Raw genomic sequence first — 24,731 nt, forward strand, 5'->3', positions numbered from 1 at the left:
TGGGTTTTGAATTTTTTGGTAAGTTTATTTGAGAATTGGGTTGATTTAAAATGTAAATGGGCTAAGACTCTTTCTCCTCTTTTTTATTCATTTTGAAATTTAATTAAAAGAATTTTAAATGTAAAAATTGAATCAAATAAAATCAAAAGTATATCTATACGAAAAGAAAAATACTAAATGAAAAATCGATCCGAACAAAATCCGGGTGTTACATAGCTCACGGCTTCACAGGCACATGTGTGCAAGTGCAACTGGATCCTTCTCAGGCCCAATGCTATCCTATGCATAGCCACAAAATATTTTCTCATCCTCACCATCAAACCCTTACTGCCCCATAATCTTTTCTTTCCGTACAATCACACTATTAATCTACACTATCCCAATATTGAAGAATGCAGAGGCGAGAGTTCGACTGTTGTATTGCTTAGCTCTTGATAATCCATAAGCACAAGCTGAACAAGGGAGAATATTCTCCATATTCAATAAATTTGGTGCAACAACAATGGAGGGCAGAATTTCATTGCTTGATTTTTTTAAAAGGAGGAACAATCATGTTCCAAGTTCTCTTCTTTTTCACTATCTTTGTTATGTTCTTAGAAAGGCAAAAAAAACAAAACAATGTTGCAATGGCAACCGATCTTCTACTTGACAGCTTCTTTCTTATAATTAAGCTCTCTTTGAACAACAGCATCTTTCATGGCCGTAAGAGATCCCTCCAAATCATCGAAAAGCCGATAAGGATCAGGAATAACTTCCGGATCAATGGCTAAAGCAATCGTCATCTTATCGGTGTAGCTCTGGAAATGCATCGTCAATGCCTGCAAACAAGACAATGCATTGTCAAGTCACAAGTGCCTGAATAATAAAATAAACCCAATTGTGAAAGGTTGGTATTGTTTACATGAGGGTGTCCATAGACACTGGGAGCAAGGTAGGCCATTGGATGGCCAGAAAAGCTGATTTCCTCCACTGGTCCTACGACATTCGAGAATGATAATGTGGTGTTTGATAGAACTCTGTGAGCTATGGCTGCAGCTGCCTGTGTGAACAATGTACAATTTCCATTCATTTTCAGGAAATGCAACTACTCTGTTTGAAGAGTGTGGAATAAAGTGATTAAAAATACCTTGGCTCCGAATAGTTTGGCAATAACAGTGGCAGCCAAGTTAGTGCATATAGCTTCTAGGGAGATCTTTTTTCCATCAATTGTGCGTTTAGCACTTCGAATATACTTTAATGGGTCATCATGTAAAGCAATGTGGAAGGGGAGGAGAATATATCCGATCCGATTACCCCATCCGGACTTGGACTCCTTCGCCATCATATCAGCCAAAGCCTGTTTAACAGAAAAACCAGAAACAGCATTATTTGGCAGAGTAATTGGAATCTTTTTCCTACTTAATTGAATGATGAGGACGGATAAGTCACCTGAATTCCTGTACTGGGTCTTATGTTAACTAGTATAGCTGATCGAAGACGAATGCTCTCAGGAAGATTGATTCTTTTCTTTGTTGCTTTGTCGTCTTTCTCATTCTCACCGTATCTTCGATTAATGTATAGGGAGAGACCGGCCTCCGTTACTCCCAGTAACACATCATTGATGGTCTACAATGATAGTCCAAGAAAATTACGTGACAGAGTTAGTTAGTTAGTTATTTCAGTGACTTCAAATCTTGATGAAATTGATTGAAGGTTCTTGAAGATAAACATTACCGCGTTCATTGCATTCTTCACCAACTTTATGTCATCAAGACTAACTGTCCGGTGAATGAATCGCTTGGGCTTAAGCTCGACCCCTGATGCACCTTTGATTGGAGTGTTTGTGTCTCTCAAAAACAATAATGTTGCAAGAAATAGCACTATATCCACCAAAGTGTTGAAAGCAAGTCTCAATACTAACCAAATAGCTACTAAGAACCCCCAAAACCCAATTGACATCGCCGAATCTTTCCTCTCTGACCCCGGAACTGTAGGCAATGCTTCAGGGTCTGAAGTTTTTCTCGTACAAGCTAGGAGAAGAGACATAAGAGACGCTCCATCGCCAATGGAATGGTGGATCTTGAAAACCACCAGAGCCTCTGCATCAGATGTTTTGACATTGAGAATGTGAACTTCCCATAATGGCTTGGAGAAGTCCATATGGACTGTGGTGATATGTGAGATATAGTCTTCAACAAATTGGTCCGGTGAATCCGTTTTCAGGTCTAATTCTGGAACGACTACGTGGTCTTCAACATTTACAGTAGTTGGAACCCATCTCTTTTTCTGGCTCTTATCATCATTCACCACCTTTTGTAGCGATAAATAAGAGGATATTAGATGTAAGAAATCATTTTGCAACAGATGAAAATGCCACAAACTAGTAAATTAATTAAAGAAAATCAAATGCAATACTTGAATGAGAATGAACACCCCACCAAACCCCCCATAAGGAGATTAAAAAAAAAGTTCGATTATATTGATCACAAGGAATTTTAGGATTGAGTCATTTTTGATTTACAACCAATTAACATGACTCAGAATTAGTAAATTTTAAATAAAGTTTTATGAACAGAGATTTTTTTTAGAAAAAAAAAAAAAAGAAGGCAATTGTGGATGATTATAGATCATTCTGTACGTACTTGGGGACCATTCAAAGTCTGTATCTTGGGATATCACAGTGACATTAAAATCCTTGCAATTTAATGTTAATATATATTAATAACTAGTAAATCGCAGATGGAGCTAGCTAGCACAAATACAGTGAGAAGAACATTGATACATGCCACACAGACGCACACAGCAGAAATAATGATAAGTAAAGTATATACATACATACATACATATATATATATATGATGAAGTTGAACATACCAGTTTACTTGAGAAACGAGGGTGTTTTATCAAAGTATGTTTGAGGCCGTCTATGAAAACAGCGGGATCGATGCTAGTTTTGCACCCCATTTTTGCGATGATGTGGCAGTTGAAGCTGGGATCATGAAACACACGCGCCGCCGGACTCAGAGGCTCTTCAGAGGTTGTTGTGGTGCCGCCACCACGAGGACCAACTTCAACTCTCATTTGTCTAATCGTCTGAACTGTATATGATAGCTCTTCCCTGGCCAAATTCAAGGATTCATTTGCTTCTTTCTCTCTGGTCTACTCCCTCACCACCACTACCACCACCACCTCTAAGGCTCTAACTTCAACACCGGGGCTTGTCGCCTCTCTCTCTGACCACCCCACCTTCAACTCCAACAGCTTTATTTTATGTAGCTTCCGAGTCAAATAAATGATATTGCAAAGTCAAAGAAGATGAGCCGTAGATATGGACTCAGTGAAGCTTTTGATGGTTCTCTCTCGATGTGAGTATATGACCATCCTAATATCCTACTATATTAAATTATAGTCCTGGAATATAAAAATATATTGATGAGATGAGTGCTGAATCACAGTCACGTAATATAAAATATTTTTGAACGATGGACATTAGAGTTCGACCCAGGAGTAAGATTACGAAACTGCCCATGGACTGACTTGTAGAAAAACCTCACAAAATTGACAAACTACCTTCTCCTCTCTTCAAATTAGTTTCAGGGTGCATTACAAAACATGTGTCCATACTTTCTTTTTTTTTTATTTTTATTTTTATCTGGACATGTGTCCATACTTACCTTTTCCCATCCCATCCCCTCCCCATGTGTGCAACTGGATCCTTCTCAGGCCCAACGCTGTCCTATTCTATTCTCGCCTCTACCTTCAACCCCATTAAATTACATGCCCATGACTCTTCGCTGTTTACACCTCTGCCTTTTCGACTCACATATCCCATTCCATGATGCATTGCATATGGGTATACTTAGGGGTGGCAAAAGAAATCGGTTCTGGGTTGAACAACATCCACGTGTTTACAAAATATTTACATATCTGAACCCTAACCCTAATTAAATTTCATACATACATTTGGTCACATTAGGGGTTTGCAATTAGGTCATTTTTCTGGATTAATAGAAGCCGAAACTCGATATAGCCACCCATTTAAAAACCATTCCAGAGAACAAAAAATATTGGCACATGCAAGAAGTAGAACACACAACAGACTGTCCAGCTCCGAGAACACACAATCATGGACAAAAGGCTTAAACATCAGCTGCTCAACTACAAAGGTTCGGTATGCACACTCCCCCATCTGAATTCTGCTGCTCCTTCCATATTCTCCCAGTAACTCTCAATTTCAGTTCTTTCCTATCCCCACCGGAGAAGAAAAGGGCCATGTTGCGCTGGATGATAAGACCGTCGTGGCTATCTCTTACCTTCCGGTGGCTATCCCGGACGCTTCTTGGCGTACCTTCCCATATCTGCTTCCTGCCATTTGCCCCAACCTCTAAGCTGTAGCTATAATTCCGAGCCTCAGCCTCATCACCCATGAAACGGAGGAATGCCATGTAAACTGGTGCTGTTCCAAGCTGGAAGGCTTCAAAGTGAAGGCAGAAGTATTGCCCAAAACAATGGAAGACCTGATCAAATGAGAAGATATATATACACAGCAATTTTGAGAAATTATATTAAAATGAATATTCAGTCAACTAGAGAAATTCATACAGTAATGGCATGAAAAACATGGAAATCAACCATTTAACATATTTTTAGGGTATTTTGTACCCCAGACCAGATGAGAAAAATGAAAATGTTTAAATGGTGAGGAGCTCCAGTCACATCTGTGAATAAGCTACTTATCATATAAAGTAACAACCACAGACATGCAAGTATCCATCTATTTTTCATGGAGATTTTCCATCGCCAAAGCCAATCATGAGATGATAATAACATTTATTTATTTTCAAGACTTGCACACAATGAAAATCATTCAGACATCCAACAACGCCACTTAGATTGATCGTTGCTGCAAACTCAACCGGAAAAAAAAGAGTTAAAGCAACATTACACTAACCGTTAGCATCCAAGTTGCATTCTCTACTTCCCGGGGGTTGGACTTAACATAACGATGGTTGAATGTACATCCTGTGTGCATGTCAACCTTGTGGTCATCCCTCAAATGAGTAACTAGGAAAGGAATATCTCCAGTAACAGAACACTCTGATCCAGCATATGGACAATTATATGGCCTAAAGTTGCATATTGTCTCGTGCTTAAGTTTGCTGTAATAGGGAAATATCTCTTGGCATCCCAAGCTATAAAACTTACAAGGCAAATCAAGTGACTCAGCCACCTTCTCCAGTGCTAAACACCTAATATCTCCAAGCTCCTGTCTACAAGTGGGGCATCGGTTTTGTACCCTTGTTTTACAGGTGGAACATAGTGTGTGACCATTGTGGCACTGCAGGGGGGAAAGAACAACATCATTAGCAACTAGCAAATTCCTGATGATTCTTCTACACATTTATAATTAACATACAAATACACCCACGCATGCACACAGCTGCACCCACACATGCATGTGTCCACACATATAATGATGATTCTGTACATAACATGAAATCCATGAGAGACAGATCAAGCGAATGCAAAACTATGAACAAGCCAAAGGAAACAAAGTGCATAATTCTATTAAAGTGACAATGAGGGCAGAGTGCAACAAGACACATAAGTTTTAACCTTAACTCGTAAAACCATACATGAGATGATATGTTACTTGGACTACGGTTAATGTGGCTGTTATCGTGTCACATTGGTGTGATTAAACTAGCTTGAAAATGAAGACATGCAACATCTATGCCTCAGATACAGTTCAGCGTTTCCTACAGGTCCTCTCTCAAGTCCAGCAGAGGATCTCTTGAGAACATGGAACCTCTCTAAGCAAGGGCCAGATTGTTCCCCACCTTACATAGTAACCCCAAAACAACACCAATCATCTGCAAAACACCAGCATCAATTAAATGCCAGAAAGGGAATTAGATGTTTTGGCTAAACCCTAAGCCCTATTCACGACATTATTCATGAAGGCAAATGAATGATACAAAACTTGATTGATCTCAAATCTGGTCGAACAGCTACATACAAATTTCTAGATAGCTCTATGCCAGGCAATAACATATTCAACAAATCAAGCCCCACTCAATGTTAGACCTTTAGGATCATCAATCTGAATAACAAATTCTGCAACAGGTCCGCTACACCAGTTACTTCATAACTGCTCTCTCCATTGTAATTCATAATATGCATACATGAGAAGGCAAAGGATGGATTGAACTTCAATAGTCTTGGCAGAATCGTACATGCATCCAAGCACCACAACTTAAGAAGAACATAAGTCCATCAAGCTGGAATGACCATATCTACTTGTACATTTCACGACTCACAACTTCTAAAACCCACCTACCCCCATATCTCCAGGCACCAAAAGGATAGGAAAATAAGGAGGAGGGGGGGAAGGGTCTTTCCCTTACCATCATCATCTAAGCCTTAATCCAAAACCATTCCCTAAGCCAGCGAACACAAATCCCATCAAGCAGCAGTCTTAAATCAATCCCTCAAAAAGTCCCAATTTTGATGTTTTCCTCCGGGTACGCCTTAAACAAATTTAATTCGCAATCAAATAGCACACCATACATTACCTTTAACAAAATAAAACGCCATTCATATACCCATGAAATCAACAATATAATTAACCACATTCGAGTAAAACCCAGTTACAAAAACGGAAATCCAATTTGCATAATTCCTACGTTTATGAGACATCAAAGCATGACGAACAGACCTGATGAATAGGAGGGTACATGGAATTGGTGCAGACAGGGCATTCCAGCAACTCGTGGACGCTGGTGGCAGGAGCGATCGCCGTCGGACCCAAAATATTGCCATTATTTCCGCCGTTGGCATTGTGAAGCTTTGATGAAGAGAATTGATGAAGATTGTGGAGATGAGGATGTGATGGATGGTGTAGACTGTGGTGATGGATCCCATCCTCATCGAACCCATCTGAGGATGACAAACACTCCACTGTGTCCAACTCCATCACGAAGTAAACCAACCAAAAAGTTCAGAACTTTATATCAAAATCGCACTCAAAATCAATAAATAATAATTTATGGGTTTCCTTCGGCTTTTCTTCCCTTCTTCTCTCGCCCCTCCCTCTCTCTTCTTTCTTTATTTTCTCGTGGGTTTCTCTGGAAAATTCAGCAGAGAAAGGAGAGGGAAACAGATTCCAAAGAACCGATCTCTTTCTACCTTCAAAAAGAGGTTCTTTTCTTCTTTCTCCCTCTCTCTGCAGTCTGCACTCTATCTCCCTTACATTGCTCGCGGGACAGAAATAATAGAAACCGTTGATGCTCAGGCTAGGAGTTAGATTCGGGAAAAAATCCAACGGTTACCAGATTTCAACGTTTGTTTCGTGTAGATTAGGACAGGTTGCTTAACAGGATTTTAAATATGTATTCCAAAAATTGGCAAACTGCTTCACTCGTGTAGAATTGATCTGTGTAAACGTTCTTATCCCTGTCCAAATGTTCTGTTATCAGTTAAAAGTAGGGGAAAAAATAAGTCTCTATTTCATTGTTTCCCAACTAAATTGTTCTGATTTTATAATTGCATTTCTAAATAGAAGACTAGATTTCCTAATTTGATATCACATGATGCTCCATAATAATTCTCAAGACCATATCTCACATTCTATTTATATAATTTAATTGAATACTATATAAATAAAGTTTTAACACATCTCACACAAATAACATTTTTTAAGCATAAGAACCAATAGTGACGACTTATGAACAACAAATTCGTGTGCCCGTGGCACAAAATGACAAAATATCTTAATGTATATGAGAGCTTGGATTTCAGACACTCCACAAACTAATTATAGCATTTGAAATAGTGCAATGCTGAGAGCATCATATAAAAACATAACTGGAATGCACTTTGACATCATCAAGCAATAAATGGAATGTAATAATAATCATAAAAATATAACATCTGATGTGCAGCCAGGATTGGGTGCCACTTGGCTTTTCTGGACTTCATGATTATGGCCTATTAAAGAACTTTTACCTGAACATTGAGTGAAGTACAGATAAAGCAACCACAAAGAGTTCTCGTTACATGATGCATTGGACACTGTAAGAAAATATCAAAAAGAATCCTCATGCCACATCCAAGAACCTTTGCTTCCCCTCTTGCAGACTTGATAAAAATTCTCATCTCAGAGGGTAGGCTACTGCCTATTGGTACATCCAGTATACTTGGTGGTATTTGCTTATTGCTTTTCTTGATTATATCAGGACCCCCCAAAAATAAACTGGCAATTTAATTACAACATTGCTTCTGCATCATCAAAAACAAAGTTCACAACTATAGCCATTACCTTATCGATATCTAATGAAACTTGGTGCTCGGATACTTGCATGGTTTATCTGACAGGGATGCGCGCATACTTTAGTAGAAGAGCCAAAAAAGCAGGCAATATAGAGAAAAACAGGAATTGTTTAACAAAAACAAATTTATGCCGAAAGTTTAAGCCGTTTCTTACTCCATTGCTGACATCAGATTTGCAGCTTCACTCGTAGCAAAACTAGCAGCATACAGTGCCATCTTCTTCACCTATAACAAGAAATTTTTGTTTAGTATGGAAAACATTTCAGGTATAAACATCCGTGGCAGCACAACTGACTACTGGGTTACAGGATATAACGCAATCAAGCTATTTCAAAGGGTTAGAAGTTGGAACATGCACAAAGGCATGCACAGAGCTATTCTCTTAAACCCTGTAATTTTACGTTAGATAATATGTACCTCTAGCTTATCTTGCTTGGCTCCATGGCCTTTGGGAAGCAGACGGAAATCTTCTGTCAATCGAATGCACTCTTGAACATTTTCAGGGGACACAAAGTCAAGGGCCACTTTAATGCATGACTGGGAGAGGAAAAAAGGAAGAAGAAGATACCATTAACATTGATATGGCATTTAACTCTAGATCAAAACATTAAACAAACGTTGTTTCAATAAACTAGCAAGATCATACTTTGCTTATTTGCATGATATGATTGCAAACAACAGAGTATAACTCTGACAATATAAGAATCCAATTTATCTTAAACAGTATTGATTTCATTAGTACTGCCTAACGGACTTAATTTCCCACGATTGGAAGGCTGCCTCACTATCAATCAAATTGAAGCTCTGTTGTCATGCAATGATTTCATGTGTCGATGACAAGCCACATCCCTTATTAGAAGGAAATATAGATTCAACTGGCAAGCAACATAAAAAAGCGAACTAGATCAAATAAGACTTGCACCTGTCTATTTCTAACTTGATGTGGGCATCCTGCCGGAATGAAAACCGCCTCTCCAAGATGTTGCTCAAACGTCCAAGGTTCAATATCTAGAAAAATAGCTTCCAATAAGCAATGCAGGCATATCTATGTATGTATTTGCAGATTGATAGTTGAGACAACGTCTTACTGAATTCCTCCTTTAGCTGCCTTTTATGTCTCTCATTCAGATAAAGTGTCTGGTCATGGATAGGATGAATAACCTGGAGCAAATAAACTATATCAATCTAAAGAGTCTAACCAACAAGGATATCACCAGCATTGGTAGGCTGTACGATACACACAGTGCTCACAGGAAGATTACTGATGTCACGAAATTCCGTCTGATGTTTCTCTAAGTACTCAATCAATTTCGGCACATCTTGCCTACGAAAGATGTCCCAAACAGCACCGCCACATACAACGTCATTATTTGTTCTCACACAATCTTCTTCCAAAAAGGAGCTCGAATCATCAGCACGAGAGTTGAAAATCTGTATGCTTGTAGCTAAGTCTCCTAACTCGTTGGAGGTAGTTTGTTGTTCATCGAGCTTCCCTTCCTTTGCATATAACCATTCCAATGAGGAGTCACTCTCAATAGTAACCCCATTATGAGAGAATCCAGGGCTATTTGTTTCATCTTTACAAAATATTTTCTGGGGATTCATTTTAAAAGTACCTGATAGCTCATGCTTTTTTCCATAAAGCTTACACAAATCTTCAGCTTCAAATTCCTTTTTTAAATTTTCTTCAACTTTCCTCTGCCATTGAGCCACCTTCACTTTGGTTGTGTGAGTCAGCACATTAACCTGGATGAAAATTAGAACGATAGACATGAGTAGCTTATAATTACCTAGACAATATGGGAGGTGGCATCACAGGAAAACAAGTAAAGAAATGGATTCAAGAATAAATTGATGATAAGTTCATGGAATATGAACTTTGAACCACTAAGTCGAAACAAAAATTCACTGTGCATACTCTATCAATTCACCTTTTTTCTTCCTTTTTCCACACCATTTCAGTGTCTTCGATTGAAGCAGGAGAGGACCAGATGTTACTAACATATATCTATCGTTTACAGATACACACAAACAAAAACACGAGTGAATGTATCTTGGAAGCAGTAAATCACATTTACTAACATTTGAGCTTCTATTGGATTCGAAGCAATTTTAAAAGTTCTTCCCTTCTCAATGGTTGGGTTTGAGTCGCATGGCAATGAAATTTTTGAACACAAAAGGAAAATACAAATTGGTTTTTAATGGCAGCAAATTGAATTATACTTTGGATACATGAGCATATAAATCAAAGCCAGGAGAACCTCACAGAAATTTGATGACAAACACGGGCAATTAATGCCTGCTAGATTTTCTAACGAGGTTTCATATTTGGGATTTAAGGTAGGGAAGCCAAATAACAAGGTCAAGTACAGAAAGACTAAAAAAACACAAGGATGGAATCAACTCAAAAATCAAGAACCATTTCAGCCAAATATTGCATACCGCATCAGAAATGTCACAGTGCAATTTGGTCACTGAATCACCTCTACCAAGTTCTTCCACAGATCCATAGGCAATGTATGTTTTTGGTCCCAAGTCCGGCTTCAAAACAGCTGGAAGCTTTGTAGCAATGTTTAGAAGACCAGATTTTGGATGAGTATAATCCTTGTAGGGAAGCATGGCAGTAAACTCAGCACCATGCCTTGGCAAACACTCTTCAAACGAATTTTTTGGAGGCCAATCTTTCAACTTCAACATCTCCGGCCACCCATTTTTATACCAACGACCCTTTAAATAACCCTTGAAGAACTGGAAAATATTAATTTCAACCTGTAGCAGCAAGAGGGAATGCAGACTTTGTTCACAAACTACAAGTGCAACAAATTACTTTCAGCAGAAAAAAATTAGCTAATTGTGCACCATATGCTAATAGCATTGGATGATAGAAACACAAGCATGCACTCATGCTCAATATAATGTAAGATGTCCTGGGTTGGAAAATTTCTCCATGTACTGACTTTGTCTAGTTTTCTTTGACTCATTCAGAGAGATTTCAGAAAGGGAAGGATTTTGCTTGATTAAAAAGAATGTCTTTTGACAACAGGCATCACATCATCGGGGAGAAAAATTGTAAAATAGCAATTACAAGAGAGTTAATGCAACTTCAAAATGTATGAAGAAAAATATACCTCACACCAATCCAAGCAATCAATAGCTTTAACCTTGTGTGCCTCCTCCTTTAATATCTTTGTGGCACCTATAAAAGCCCTCCACATCACCATTGGATCCCAACTAAGTCCCGAACTTTTCTCGAGTACATTTCTAACAATAACTGGTTCACCTTTCCTCCAATGCATTTGAAAATGGTCAATTGCACTGTCATCCACCTGAATTGAATCTGGGCAGTACAGGAAGTTATCATGACTTTTCTCTCTCCAGGCCGCCTGCCTTACTTCAACATGTTTTTCTTCATTGTCCAAATTACTGGTAGGACGGCACAACGAGCATTCGTGAGAAATATCTATGCTTGGTGACTTATACGTACTAGTCAATCTCTCTGCACTCTTAACTAGCTTGTCAACCCAATTCGCTTCAAAGATGCGCTTAAGCACCAGTATCTGACTACCACAACCTCGATGAACAATTGGAGGACAAGGAATCCTACCATCAGCCTCTGTGCACGCAGGAAGGTCGCAAATATCAGCTTTTGTCTCATTTCCACGAAGGGCCACTTGGCTCTCCAAACCATTCCAATGCTCAGGAATTTTGTCATTCAAAGCTGTATCTTTCCTATATCCTCTTTCAGCATATTGTAGATTAGATGATCCTTCCTCTTTACTTCTAGTCTGAAATTCTCCTCTAATTTCCCGACAGCAAGTGAGGCAGAGATCATAAGAACAAGCAGGGTTTGGACAGCTTCTGTGGAAGTTGACAATGGATGTGTTGCAATTATCACTGTTGCACAAGGACAAGTTCCAGGTTAAATGGTCTACCATCAGAAATATTGAAATCACAATACCATTTTCTTTTTCGAGAAACAGCGAGTTGTGACATAGCACTGCAGGGTGCAAAACTAGCAGTATAATAAACCAACATACCCCCAACATCCTATCTTCCATCAAAAATGGAAGCAAAAGATGATTATTGAAGTTTTTCAACATACAGAACTGCTTCAAGAATATTAGGAAATAGCCACTCACCAATGCAGGAGGAAGAACGACCAGTATAAGATGAGAAAGGACAATTAACAATTCTACATAAACATAATCGTAGTGTCCAATCTTCAAACACAAAGAACGAATTAGAAATAATGCTTCTCTAGACATTTGTATTTTTATTAATATGCTTGTTCACAATGTTTAATTACTCCTGCTATAGTTTGGACCAACAGCCTTTCCAGAAAAGTTCCATACTAAGCCTTAGTGTAGATTGTACACGCAATGTACCAAAGTACCCTTCTCCTTTTAACACATAAAAACTAGATGTTTTTCAAAGGAACAAAAGGCAGAGGGACAATAAAAAGTGGCACAAGACACATAAATCCAAACCACAAGAAAAGAGGAAATATTATTATAAAAAATAAACAGACCTCATCTCATGCACTGGATCACCATTAAAATATAACTTATCAACAAGCCTCAAAACGATAATTTCAACCATGATGCATAAATTGCATATACCATCAAATCCTATACAGTGAAAGGTAATGGAGGAGCATCCACAACATGGGGACAATTGGTTTCCTTCAGGCCCATGGTTAGGCCCCAGCAATATATTTTATTGATCTGTTTCCCAATTAAAAGCAGTGCAACTGCCAGCATGAAGCTAACCACAAATCTGTTTTTTCCTATGCCTCATTTTAACTATCAAACCTTTCCCAATAATTATAACTAAACCAAATAAAAAAAAATATTGCATATAGATGCCAGAAGTTTAATTCATAAATTTCTAGTTCCAGCCCCGGCAATTTGGGAGAGTTAAAATCATACCAATAGACTCGATCATCATCTTCAATTACAGATCTTGGCACAGTATCTTCTGTCAGTGGCTCACCTATGAAACAAGAAAGGAGCATACATATCATTACACATTTCAAAGCTGAAGGTTATGGACTAATAATTGTCTCTGAGTACTACCAAAAATATTTGCTTCCACATCCAGTTCAGAAGACTGCTCTTGTTGAATATCTCTGAGGAGAGGCAGGGTTCTATCCAGCAAATAAAGCAGCTTTTGCAATTTGGTATCTACTTCTTCTTCCTGCACGACCTTTCAAAAATACACGTCTTATTTGACATCAGAAATTCATGCATTCAAAACAATAGCAATGGCAACAAAAAGAAGGAAGAAAAGGCACACACCAGCACAGCTAAATCCTCCTTGAGACACAACCTGCAATTGCAGTTACCACAGCAAAATGGGCACGCAATCTCTACATCTTTTCTTGTTTTGTCAGGGTACCTGATTCATTGCCTAAAACACTATTATGATCATTGGATGAGAAACATTTCGCATTTGTAAAATAAATCATCATAAAGATGCCAATCACCAGTCTTCAAGACACCTGTCCATCCAGAGAGAATATCTAGATGAAGTTTGATCATAATTGAATGTTCCCATAACATCTATTGGTACGTCCTTACCAGAATTCATAAAATATTTTATGAAAGTTGGCTCCAAAATCATGTTTAGGCTTCTGGTAATACTTTTCGTAAGCAAAAGCAATTTGCAAGATCACATTACCACTTTGAAAGGCACTTATGACAATATCGTCTTCTTTGACAGTGTGAACAAATGACAACTTTGTTCCTTTTGCTCCTTAAGCACTGGTGGCACCTCAAACCCCTTTCCTTCTTTTTCCAGCTGGTAGCATCCTAATATAGAAACGACATTCTTCAGATTATATGGCAACTTCAAATTGGATGACTTAATCGATAAAATGCTATTATAGCAATCAATTGATCAGCCAAGTAAATCTTTTAAGAGGAAAATGGCAAAGGAGATCACTCAGTAACTATAGGACATGTCCACAAGACAACAGAAGATAATGGAGGGATCCATCAACGATTCAAAGGTACAAAGAGCAAAGTACATTCATAAGTAACAAAGATTTTCCTTTTGTCTTTGCATTATTATTTTTTTCCAATTTTTTCTAAATAAAAGATCAGGGGGAATTCAATACGACAAAAAAAAAAAAAACACTTAAACTTATAAAGATGTGTCTCTAGTCCAAGTAGGTTCCTTGTTTCCTGATGTATAAGTTTGGTTGATTGCTCGGAATCCTGAATCTGTGCTCATGATTATTCAAAATCAAGCTTTTGCTGTTTTTAAGCGAATGCCAAAAATATCAACTAGGCTATGAAAATTAGGGAATCACAGGTTTTGAAAAAACTCACAATTGGCCTGCCCCGCTTTTCCATCGACCTTCCATCTCCTCTATTCCTGTTCTTGATTTCCCCAATCCGGCTCTGATCTTCTTCAGCAGAGAGTGGCTTCTTCTTCTTTGAACACTTTGGTCTGCCACGTTTTGGCACTAGAGTCATATTTCCAATACTGGTAGCAGAAATTTTCTGTTCACCAGCCATTGCTCCTACCTCTTCACTCAAAAAAGTGGTTCTACCACCGTCCAACCCTTCTATGGCAACAATCCTATCAGCAACATTATGACTGGTCTCAACAGTTTGAACGTAAATGTCTTGATTATCAGCTACAAGACTATGTTTCTTAATCTTTGAACCTTTCAGTCCTCCTCTCCTTTCCTTTTGCTGGAAAATCTTATTTCCATTTTCACTATCACCAGCAGCCCCATTACCGGCAATAATTTTCTTCTTACTTTTAGAACCTTTCGGTCTTCCTCTCCGTTCCTTTTGCTGGACAATCTTAGTTCCTTCTTCACTATTACCAGCAGCCCCATCACCTGCAACATTTTTCTCCTTATTTTTGGAACCTTTCGGTCTTCCTCTCCTTTCCTTTTGCTGGACAATCTTATTTCCTTCTTCACTATCACCAGCAGCCCCATCACCGGCAACATTTTTCTCCTTACTTTTGGAACCTTTTGGACTTCCTCTGTTTTCCTTTGGCTGGACAATCTTATTTCCTACTTCACTATAACCAGCAACCCCATCACCAGCAACATTTTTCTTCTTATTTTTGGAACCTTTGGGTCTTCCTCTCCTTTCCTTTCGCTGGACAATGTTATTTCCTTCTTCACTATCACCAGCAGCCTTTTTGTCCTCACCTTTGGAACCCTTTGGCTGGTTAGGTATTCTTTTAGGTTGGAAATTTCCATTTGCACCTCCATCAACACCAGTCAACTCTGCAGATACAGCTTGATCTCCTTTGCCAAAAAGACTAGTCTGCTCCTTCTCCAGACCCAGCAGTGTCATTGTCTCATCACCTCCATCAGCATGATTACTGATGATTTCCTGATTACCGGCTGCAAATGCTGTCTTCTTGTTTTTGGAACCCTTAGGTCGGCCAAGCTTACGTATCTGCAAAATTTTCCCTGCATTTTCTACGAGCCCAATCTTTTCCCGGACAATCCCTTCTCCATTATCACCTGTGACTTCAACGGGCACTAGTTGCTCTTCACCTGCAAGTTTTTTCATCTGATTCTTTGAACCCTTTGGCCTACCAAACTTCCTTTTCCCTCTCAAAAGCTTATCTTCATCCTTAGTACCATCATCTGCATGTATTTTTGGTTTATTTTTCGACCCCTTTGGCCTGCCAGGCTTGCTCTTCTTTGGTATTACTTCATCTTTGTCATGCTGTGAATCTTCAAGATACCCATTTTGATTTCCTTCACCACCATCCCCATATGTAATTTCGCCAAACAGATTCTGGATTGCATCTAAGCTAGCACACCCTGATTCAGTGTTCAAACACTGAAACCCATTGCCATTGTAACATAAACCAATATTTCCACCATGAACCCCACCAAAGAGGCTTCCAACGCCTTCACCATGAACGCTGAACGCACAAAGTTCGTCTTGATTTCCTCCCTCTCCAAGCCTGATGTCCCCATTTCCAGCATTGGCTTCGCCACCATGACCTAGACAACTGTTATTCCACGCAACTTCAGCAGACACGCCCCCTTGTGCTTCTTCCGCTCCATTAGTCCTCGCACCACCATCTTCTTCACATGGTTCACTAGGAACCAAAACACTTCCACAAAAAACCGAAGTATCATTTTCACCATTTTTCATACCACAGACACCATGAATCCCTTCACCACAAAAACCCACATCCGTATTTGGCAAACCATCTTCCCCGCCAACCCTCTGCAACATCATTTTTGAATTCTCATCACTTCCTTGTCGATTTCGACTCCTCTTTTGACTACCCAACTCAGCTCCAGTTCCATTGTCCCTCTTCCTTTTCTTCTCCTTGATCTCCTCATTCCTCTTCACCATAAACATATAATGCTTCTCGCAAAGAGCTCTCCCAGTCGAGGCTCTCTCCCCGCACCTCCAGTTTCCGGTCGATCTTGAGCATCTCCTATACTCATCCATGGCTCACCTCATGAGGAAGAAAAAGAAGAAACTCGGCAAAAGTTCCCCTTTAATGAAACTTCGAACTGAATTTGACTGAGAGAACAAAATCAACAATCTTTTAAGCAATAAATCAATAAAATTTAAGTCTGTAAATTAAATTTAATACTCACAGTGTCTCTAATGCTCGTAATTCCGTAAGAGGAAATCAGGAAAGTAGTATTGTTGGGTTTTCTAGTAAGAAATGCAATGTAATATTATATACACCCATTACAGTAGCAAAACAGCATTGTTAAATTGCATATTTGCAGGAAGAGGAGAGAAGTAAATTTGCGGCTGTCAATTTCTTTGTTGGGGAAATAATCTAATGTGTAATGTCCTTCTCCAGCCTTATCTTTTCTTTGTTGCGTCACCCTTGGAAAAAGACACGGCAAACTATAAGGGTTGAAAATCGATTGAATTAGACATATATATACCTAAAATTCAATTTCAACCGCACCTGGAATACATAATGCCTAGTTCTGAAATATTCCAGTCTTAAAATATTGTATTTTTCATGCTTATTACTATTTATTTACTAGATGTTATTCATCCATGACCATGATTAATTGATTATGAAATTGTTATAATTGAGAGTTAAAAAATGAATTTTGGATTGATAAGTGGGGACCTTATTTCAAATGTTTAAGTACCTCACACCAATATATAATAAGGGTTTTCCATTATAATATGGCTTGGTAGAGGAGAGACCAGACAGAGTAAAGAACAAAGCTTAAGCCAAAATTCAAAAATTAACCAGATTTGTCAATTTTGAAGAATTTGAGTAAGGTCCATGAATTTTATAAAACCAAAAAAAAAATCGACTTTTACAGTTTCTACTTCTACAAATATAGTATTTTCCAACTCATTTGACGAAAATGGGTTTTTGCCTTTTTGGGATATGGAAATGCTTTTTAAGTTTTAGGGAAATGAAAATAATTTATTAAAATTGAAAATATTGATAAAAAAAACACACACACACGAGTGCATGCACCTTTTGAGGATTCCACACTTGAGCAAACTGAGCGGCACCTCCCATCTATGAGGACTCGGTTGCTCCAGAACTCAAGTACAGTAGCTGTAGTCCATGAATATTAATTGGAGGACAATAAGATAATTTTTGTCCTCTTTTATCCTCTCTCTTGAGAGTGAGAATCATAGATTAGGAGCAGCCAATAAAGATTAAAGACGACCCTTCAAATCCATGTCAGATGTTCTTTACGGGATAACTAAAATTCATCCTTCAGTTTCAAGGAAAGTTCATTTAAACAACAGAAATATGGATTGTAGACCGAGCAAAATTTGCTCAACCCAACAGCACAACCTCTTCCATGCAATGACCGAATTGTGATAATGCAATTTACATGCATGCCGCGGTACAAGACAGATGCAGATGGGGGAAATGATGATTGATTCAAAATGTTCTAGTCACAAATTTCTGCCTCTAAATAACATACTGGAGTTTTTTTCACATGCATATTCATGCGATGAAGGAGAGCCTCTGAATAAATCAGGCTTCAACACCATTTTGAATCCACGAGCATCCCTAGTGCTCTCACTCGACTCAAGGCATGAAACTTCAAGGCTTTTACATCAACAAAGCATCTCATGCACAACCCAACTCTCCACCACATTTTTCACTTCTAGTTTGATTTTAAAGCGGCTACTTCAATGTCTGCATCATCGTGGGGTTGATCTATCCCGTGCAACTGGGAACTGATGCTGCTGTTATAAAAAGACAGCAGTTAAGAATTTGTTCACAAAAAACAAATACAACATTTCTACTTTATTAATTGATCTATATCACGAAAAATAAATACAAGAGTTCTGCATTATTATTTTATGTATATAATTTGTACTTCACAGAAAAATCCAACAAGAATTATTGGACTCAACCAACAACAATGACATGACCTTTCGGCCAACCTAGAGCATTCACATGCTTCTGCTTTGGACAGTACCAATTCTTTGGAAGGATCAAACTAAAGAGCCTGAGCTATTGAGGACGGAGAGAGAGAGAGAAAGAATATCAGATTAACACTATATGTAGTCTTGCCTGATTTATTTTGTTATTGTATTATTGAGAAAGAATGTCAGATTAAAATTATGCATATTATTGCCTGATTAATTTCTTTTTGTATGACTGTAAAGTGCTAAATATCTACCAACTGCATTTGTAAAAAGAAGTAGCTCCTCAACCTTACCTGAGTTGCAAATGATGAGCTTTGAGCTAAGAACATGACAAACTCTTGCTTCTGTTTATCAAAACTTGACCTAGCATTGACCAACAACGCTTGCTCTCTCTTAATATCTTCAGTCAATTTTTCTTGTTCCCATTTCATCTCGCTCATCTTCTTCTCAGTTTGAGCATAGGATTCAGGCACATTTGATGTCTTGGAGGCTTTAGGGAACCTCACATCCACATCCACCCTGAAAATCATGCAATGAAAAAAGAAAATGAAACAGCAAAAGGGACAGTAGGAAACAATGAGTATCCATTGGAACAAAAAGAAAAATTCTCTAAGACGGGCTGCAATGGCCTCTACATTAGATACATTTCATAAGTTGCAAGTCAAACGATAACTCTCTCTTAATGGTGAATTTGTCAAATAGCACAATCCTGGTGAAGGACAAACATAAATTTAGCATCCATATTTTTTTAGCAGATACGTCATAAATATACCAAATCCAGAAATTTTTGCCTCCATTATTGACTAAGCAACACTATTAATCTTATCAAATCTAAAAATTCATTGCAAAAACTAGAAAGAGAGCAGCACATCAATGAAATTGAAACCTAGAGTAAAAAAAATTTCAAGCTAAACAAGAGAACCACAACCAAAAGCACGAGTTCACCCTTTGAGGAGAAACAACAGCTCAGGTAGCCTACTGGAGAGGAAAAAAAGTATAAATCATATGTAAATCACAAATAAGTAGCAATCGAGCAAAGATAAGAAGGAACCTCACATCCAAAAGCATTCGCATCAGGTGAAAACTACAAGCGTAACCAAGTTCAAACACATACAAATGATGCACAAGTTTAATGGTGAGATTCAACATGCAACTTTCCACAAACAAAGTCATCAATGTCATGATGGCATAGCCACTTACCGATCGCCCAGAGAAAAGTCACCAGTATTCCTCACCATCCCTCCATCCAAAGAAACAGCTCCATCGTTTATAAAAGGGAGTGCACATAACATGTCTTCCCTTGTTTTATAAACTTGCAAACAAGAGAAAAGATTATAAAATAGAGTCTCTCTAAGACCATGTCCGCTGGTTGTGACACAAAACAAGTTTGCGCCATCCACTTTGATCATATTTACAGCAAAACCAAGAAATCCAGGTGGGCACTCTCCATTGGGTAACTTCGGCTTTAGAAGATCGAGCCTCCTTTGTGGGTCATCAGCTACAAATTCACCACAGTAGGGTCTGGAACGGGAGGAAATGTTAATGGAATTTTAGCAAATGGAAGTTCAGATTGCACAAACAAAGATAACATGAAAAGCCATGCCTCAAATTTTCAAGACATATGACGCGAAATCGTCCTTCCAAGGCTCTCCCAATAGAAGCGCCAAGCCCATGAAGACCAGAGCCTTTGTTAATGTTTCCTTCCTTCTCATATACTTCAAGAGCTTTAACGCCTTCAAAAGTCTTACAAACAATTGCAAGCATAGTATCCAGTCCTAAGTACTCTGAGAAAAGCCTATACATAAAAATAAATAGAAGGAAAACATATATAGCTTGGGGTTAACAATGTTCGTCATCGCACAGTTCCTCTAGCTATTAGGATAATCTTCTGCAACCTAACAGGGGAACAAGACAGGAATCCATCTTAAACACCCAGTAAGTAAACTATATCTCACAGATGTGCAACATCGGGAATAAGGATCAACAATTACAATCCAAAAACCTCCATATATCTCCAACATACAACTTTCACAAAGCTAGAGTCCTGGCAATCCTTTTGAGATGATGAGTAAATGGTCCAATAAACACAAGAATTAATGGATATCCCAAACAAAAACTGGACATAAAAAAGTATACAGCTTATTTACCGGTTATACACGATAATGTGACATTGTGACCTCAGAAAGATAACCACAATATAGTTCACAAATCATACTGACCTGCTAAGATTGTCATCATCAACTTTTCCAAGTGTGGCAACAATGCCCAGCACATCCCTGGTCATTAAGAGATGATAGGCCTGAGTGCCATGACGTGTTTTCAGCTGGCACAATATCCCTGCAGCGGATTTTTCATACAGTATAATCTGTTGATTGGTATCGTCCTCACTCTGATGGGTGGAATGGTCCTCATTTTCAATCTTAGATGTGCTTGAAGCATGATACTTTCCGAGAATAACTGAAAGAAAATTTATAGATAAAGAAGCAGGGGAAAAAACATAAGGATAACGTATGTAATAAAGAGATAGAATCCTAGCAATGGTGGCAGAATCTGCGAATGACAGATGAAAGCAGCCTTACCCCAAATTTGAGGGAGTTGCTACCATGGATTGAGCATGTGGTGCGTAGGTTGTGGTGAAATAAATTTGCTACGTGCAAAGGTTCTCTCTTAGTTAGAATCTTAGATACTGTCAACACTTTTAAATTACATAAATACAGTGCAATAAGAAAACTCTTGCCTTGATCAAAATGATCTACCTGAATTGTAATGTCGTCTTGGGTTTATAAACAACCTAAAATTCATGACACGATTTTTAATCACAATATCTTCAACAAGTTGTTTATTAACATTCAACACTACAAGCAGGTGACACATGCTCAATGTTTTTGGTAAATGAACAATGTGCATGGAGAAGTTTAGGGTTTAACTAAAAATAACTGCACCAAAGGAAGGATCATCTAGCATAGTTAATGTGCCCTTGTATCCACATTTCCGTTTTGTTCCCTTTCTTCAAGTTTAAAGTTAGATTCGCAACCATAAGACAATACAGTAAATTGAATTTATGAAAGGTTATACCTTGCATGCCAAGAATGGACTCATCTAATTTGTTTCTCTGAGTCTTTAGAAATTTTATATTGTCCTCATGCTGTTGGATTTTCATACCCATCATGCGTAGATCATCTTGAAGTTTCTGCACAAGTTAAATTAGTCCAAAGTTATTTTATTTGAGGCATTCCATGACAAGCAAATGAATAAAAGAAAACAGATATGTCATCATACCTTAATAGGAAAACAAGATCACCTATCATTTATTTTATTGACAGGATAAAAAAATCTCAAAGCATTGCAATTCTACGAATTACTTCCCAACCTTAGAACCGTAGATGATGGATTGTGCCTGTGAAAATCCTCCATTGTGCATTTCATCCCTCAAAACTATGCTGCGGTCATTCTTATCTATTTCCATTGATGGAGATGATTCCTCGACAGATAATGGCTTTGCATCAGTTGGAAGCTGCAAAGGGAATAACTATCTTATGTTAACAGATAAGTAACTCTTAAAGTGTAAACACTACAACAATAAAGTCCAATGACTTCAATCTCCTTCTATCCCCTTCATTTGTGTTTCTTCACTAGTTAAGTTGAAATTTTAACCAAATCTAATGCAAACTTTTGAACTTCCATAACCTAAGGAAAAAATATGAGACCATGAAAATATCAATAAGACTGACTTCCAAAATGAAAATGCAGGAATCATGAGCATATGTGAGTAGAGGGAAGAATAATTGGGAAAATCATCATGTAAATAATATGACGACAGGAAAGATTAACTAACTCTGACAACCTTGTACAACTAGTTTTCAATGCTAAGCTGCCCTCTAATTGAGCGCAAAATTTCCCAACCAAACAAACTCCCCTCATTAATGTTTAACCAAAAACTGCAACGTACTAGTCAAACGACACCGCATTACTAGCCTTCATAATCTTCCCAGGCAATCAACATACACATAATTATTTAAAGCCGCCCAAACTTTCATGCATAAAACTAGATGTCGAAAAGCAGGGTTTACAAGAACAGCAATCGGAAGTTCATGTAGTGACACCACTTCAATATATATGAATAAGAAAGGAAGAGACGCACATTAGGAACCAAAAGAAAAAAAAAAAAAAAAGTATTTAACAAGTCTTTACACGACCAGGAACTCTAAGCACTCAGATTTGAGGGAGTAAGGAGAACCGTGCGTTTCATATTATTATTTTTCATTCTTCTTTATTTGTTATGGTCAATTTTTTTGGAGTGTACTTTGGAATTTGGACCATAATCCATCAGGATTTATAAGGGAATTTTCATGTTGATCAAGATCTGGAGACTGATTTTGATTTTTTTTGAAATTGAAGCTTTCGTTCCTATCTTTTCCTCTAGTTGTTGGCTTTACCTCTTTCACCCCGCCCCCAATTCTTTTCTCTCCTGTCTTTGCTTCTCTTCAGTTCTTTTCTAGTTCAATTTCTTTACATTGATACTGCATCTCATGTTGAACATCTCACAGATAAAAATAGCTTAACCTAAAAAACACGCGAAATTCAACGATTTCAGGTCCTTCCACTTCAATTCTTAAATTCAGTGGGTCTAAATACGAAAAGAAACGCATGCATGTGGAACCCCTACACTTCCGACAAAATGTGGGGAAGCAAAAGGAAACTTGCTTCCCGATTAGCTCGAGAACTGCAGCCCCGGAGCTTGTAACGGGATTGGTAATTCTTGGGATTTAACTTTTCCCGCATTTTCTCAGCAGCGAATCAGGGAATAGAAAATTCTACGACTCGGAAGAAAGGAGAGGGAGCGGACTCACCTGGTGGTTGTTCGCTTGAAACATGGCTGAGTTTGAGAGCTTTGACTTGCTCGGTCTTGTCTCTCGCTTGAAATCGCCACTCTCTCTCCCTTCCGATTTCATGCGCTGTACTGTGGGTATCTATACCCTGGAATCTTTTCGTTCTTTTCAGGGGTTTTAATATTTTAAGTCCCTCAACTTAGATTGATTGTCCATTATCGACCCTAAACTCCACCATTACAAATAAAGACCAGTTATGAAAACAGTAGTCTTAGGTAATCCATATAGTAATAGTTCATGGAAGCCCAAATCACTTAAACAAGATTTTAAAACGTTTCAAAATACATGTTAGATTTTTAAAAAAAATTACATATTTAGAATCAGCACATAAAACTCTAATAATATCCATTGTTTACGAGTTTTATCGGATAAATCTTAATTCTATTGTTTTTTTCAATGCCATTGACAATGAGTTTTATAGGATAAATCTTAATTTCATTGTTTTATCCAATAGAATTTCTTAGTTCTATTGTTTTTTTCAATGGAATTTCAAAAACATATTAATTCAGAACTAAAACAATGAATTCCAAACCATGATTTAAAAAACAATAAAATCTATATTAAAACAATAAATTTTTGACAATTAATTGTGGGATAAAAGAGTGGAAATAAAACTTCCCGTAGACTGCCAAATTGATGGATTATATGTCATTTTCGTTATAAAAACACGTACAAAAAAAATAACAAAAATTACTAAATTGAATAAAATAATCGTTAATTACGCACCGAAAATTTCTTAACATCCTGTTGCTTAGCAAACATCCCATCCGATAAAAAAATTAAAAATTCTTAAGATCCCATCCGATGATAATCATGGATACCTAACCCCAATAAAAAAAATTTCCTTCAATTCAACCGTAAAAGAATCACTTGATTGCATAAAATTTCGGATGTACTTCTCCACTTTATTCACCTGTTTATAATACCAAAACTTCTTTAATGTCTATGTTGAAAATCGAGTCAATAGATCTTTAGCAACTATATTTTTTGCTACTTCTTAGTTCTTTCCGTCTAATTGAATAGTTTCATTTCTTCTTGATCTTGTATGTTCTTACTAAATTTAAGTTGTTTAAATACTAATTAATTCAAACTCTTTACAACCTAAGACTTGCCTCCACATGAGCTTTGATTTAATTCTCAGTATTCTCTCGAAAGT

At 37.8% G+C, this 24,731-nt stretch overlaps 4 protein-coding genes across 9 annotated transcripts; all 4 read right to left on the reverse strand.

Annotated features, from left to right (window-relative positions):
- Positions 1-395: 395 nt before the first annotated feature.
- Positions 396-3,283, reverse strand: LOC119983352 (O-acyltransferase WSD1-like). Its single transcript, XM_038827028.1, has 6 exons — positions 2,854-3,283; positions 1,714-2,289; positions 1,429-1,605; positions 1,127-1,336; positions 902-1,039; positions 396-818 (listed from the first exon to the last, which is right to left on the reverse strand). The coding sequence occupies exons 1-6, from the start codon at positions 3,058-3,060 to the stop codon at positions 642-644; spliced, it is 1,485 nt and encodes a 494-aa protein (XP_038682956.1). The 5' UTR covers positions 3,061-3,283; the 3' UTR covers positions 396-641.
- Positions 3,284-3,850: 567 nt separating this feature from the next.
- LOC119984888 (E3 ubiquitin-protein ligase SINAT5-like) lies at positions 3,851-7,302 on the reverse strand. Its single transcript, XM_038829038.1, has 3 exons — positions 6,698-7,302; positions 4,931-5,317; positions 3,851-4,496 (listed from the first exon to the last, which is right to left on the reverse strand). Exons 1-3 carry the CDS (start codon positions 6,953-6,955, stop codon positions 4,134-4,136), a joined length of 1,008 nt encoding a protein of 335 aa, XP_038684966.1. The 5' UTR covers positions 6,956-7,302; the 3' UTR covers positions 3,851-4,133.
- A 534-nt stretch (positions 7,303-7,836) lies between these two features.
- On the reverse strand, positions 7,837-17,077 carry LOC119984887. Of its 5 annotated transcripts, XM_038829034.1 has the most exons (14): positions 16,910-17,077; positions 14,643-16,832; positions 13,990-14,120; positions 13,608-13,707; positions 13,386-13,515; positions 13,239-13,302; positions 11,439-12,204; positions 10,753-11,079; positions 9,553-10,056; positions 9,399-9,471; positions 9,233-9,318; positions 8,728-8,847; positions 8,465-8,535; positions 7,837-8,348 (listed from the first exon to the last, which is right to left on the reverse strand). In XM_038829034.1, the coding sequence occupies exons 2-14, from the start codon at positions 16,755-16,757 to the stop codon at positions 8,345-8,347; spliced, it is 4,491 nt and encodes a 1,496-aa protein (XP_038684962.1). In that variant the 5' UTR covers positions 16,758-16,832; positions 16,910-17,077; the 3' UTR covers positions 7,837-8,344. The 5 variants fall into 5 exon arrangements, with proteins under 5 accessions (XP_038684962.1, XP_038684964.1, XP_038684963.1 ...); XM_038829036.1 differs by having other exon boundaries at positions 7,837-8,535; positions 13,386-13,506; XM_038829035.1 differs by having other exon boundaries at positions 7,837-8,535; positions 9,562-10,056.
- An 888-nt stretch (positions 17,078-17,965) lies between these two features.
- Positions 17,966-23,694, reverse strand: LOC119984834 (protein DEFECTIVE IN MERISTEM SILENCING 3-like). 2 transcript variants are annotated; one of them, XM_038828965.1, is made up of 8 exons: positions 23,537-23,694; positions 22,057-22,200; positions 21,762-21,876; positions 20,906-21,143; positions 20,290-20,481; positions 19,887-20,207; positions 18,980-19,205; positions 17,966-18,497 (listed from the first exon to the last, which is right to left on the reverse strand). In XM_038828965.1, the coding sequence occupies exons 1-8, from the start codon at positions 23,636-23,638 to the stop codon at positions 18,456-18,458; spliced, it is 1,380 nt and encodes a 459-aa protein (XP_038684893.1). In that variant the 5' UTR covers positions 23,639-23,694; the 3' UTR covers positions 17,966-18,455. The 2 variants fall into 2 exon arrangements, with proteins under 2 accessions (XP_038684893.1, XP_038684892.1); XM_038828964.1 differs by having other exon boundaries at positions 17,966-18,500.
- Between the last annotated feature and the right edge of the window lie 1,037 nt (positions 23,695-24,731).

The sequence above is a fragment of the Tripterygium wilfordii genome, chromosome 18, assembly GCF_013401445.1.
Source record: "Tripterygium wilfordii isolate XIE 37 chromosome 18, ASM1340144v1, whole genome shotgun sequence".
In the NCBI taxonomy this organism is placed as follows: Eukaryota; Viridiplantae; Streptophyta; class Magnoliopsida; order Celastrales; family Celastraceae; genus Tripterygium; species Tripterygium wilfordii.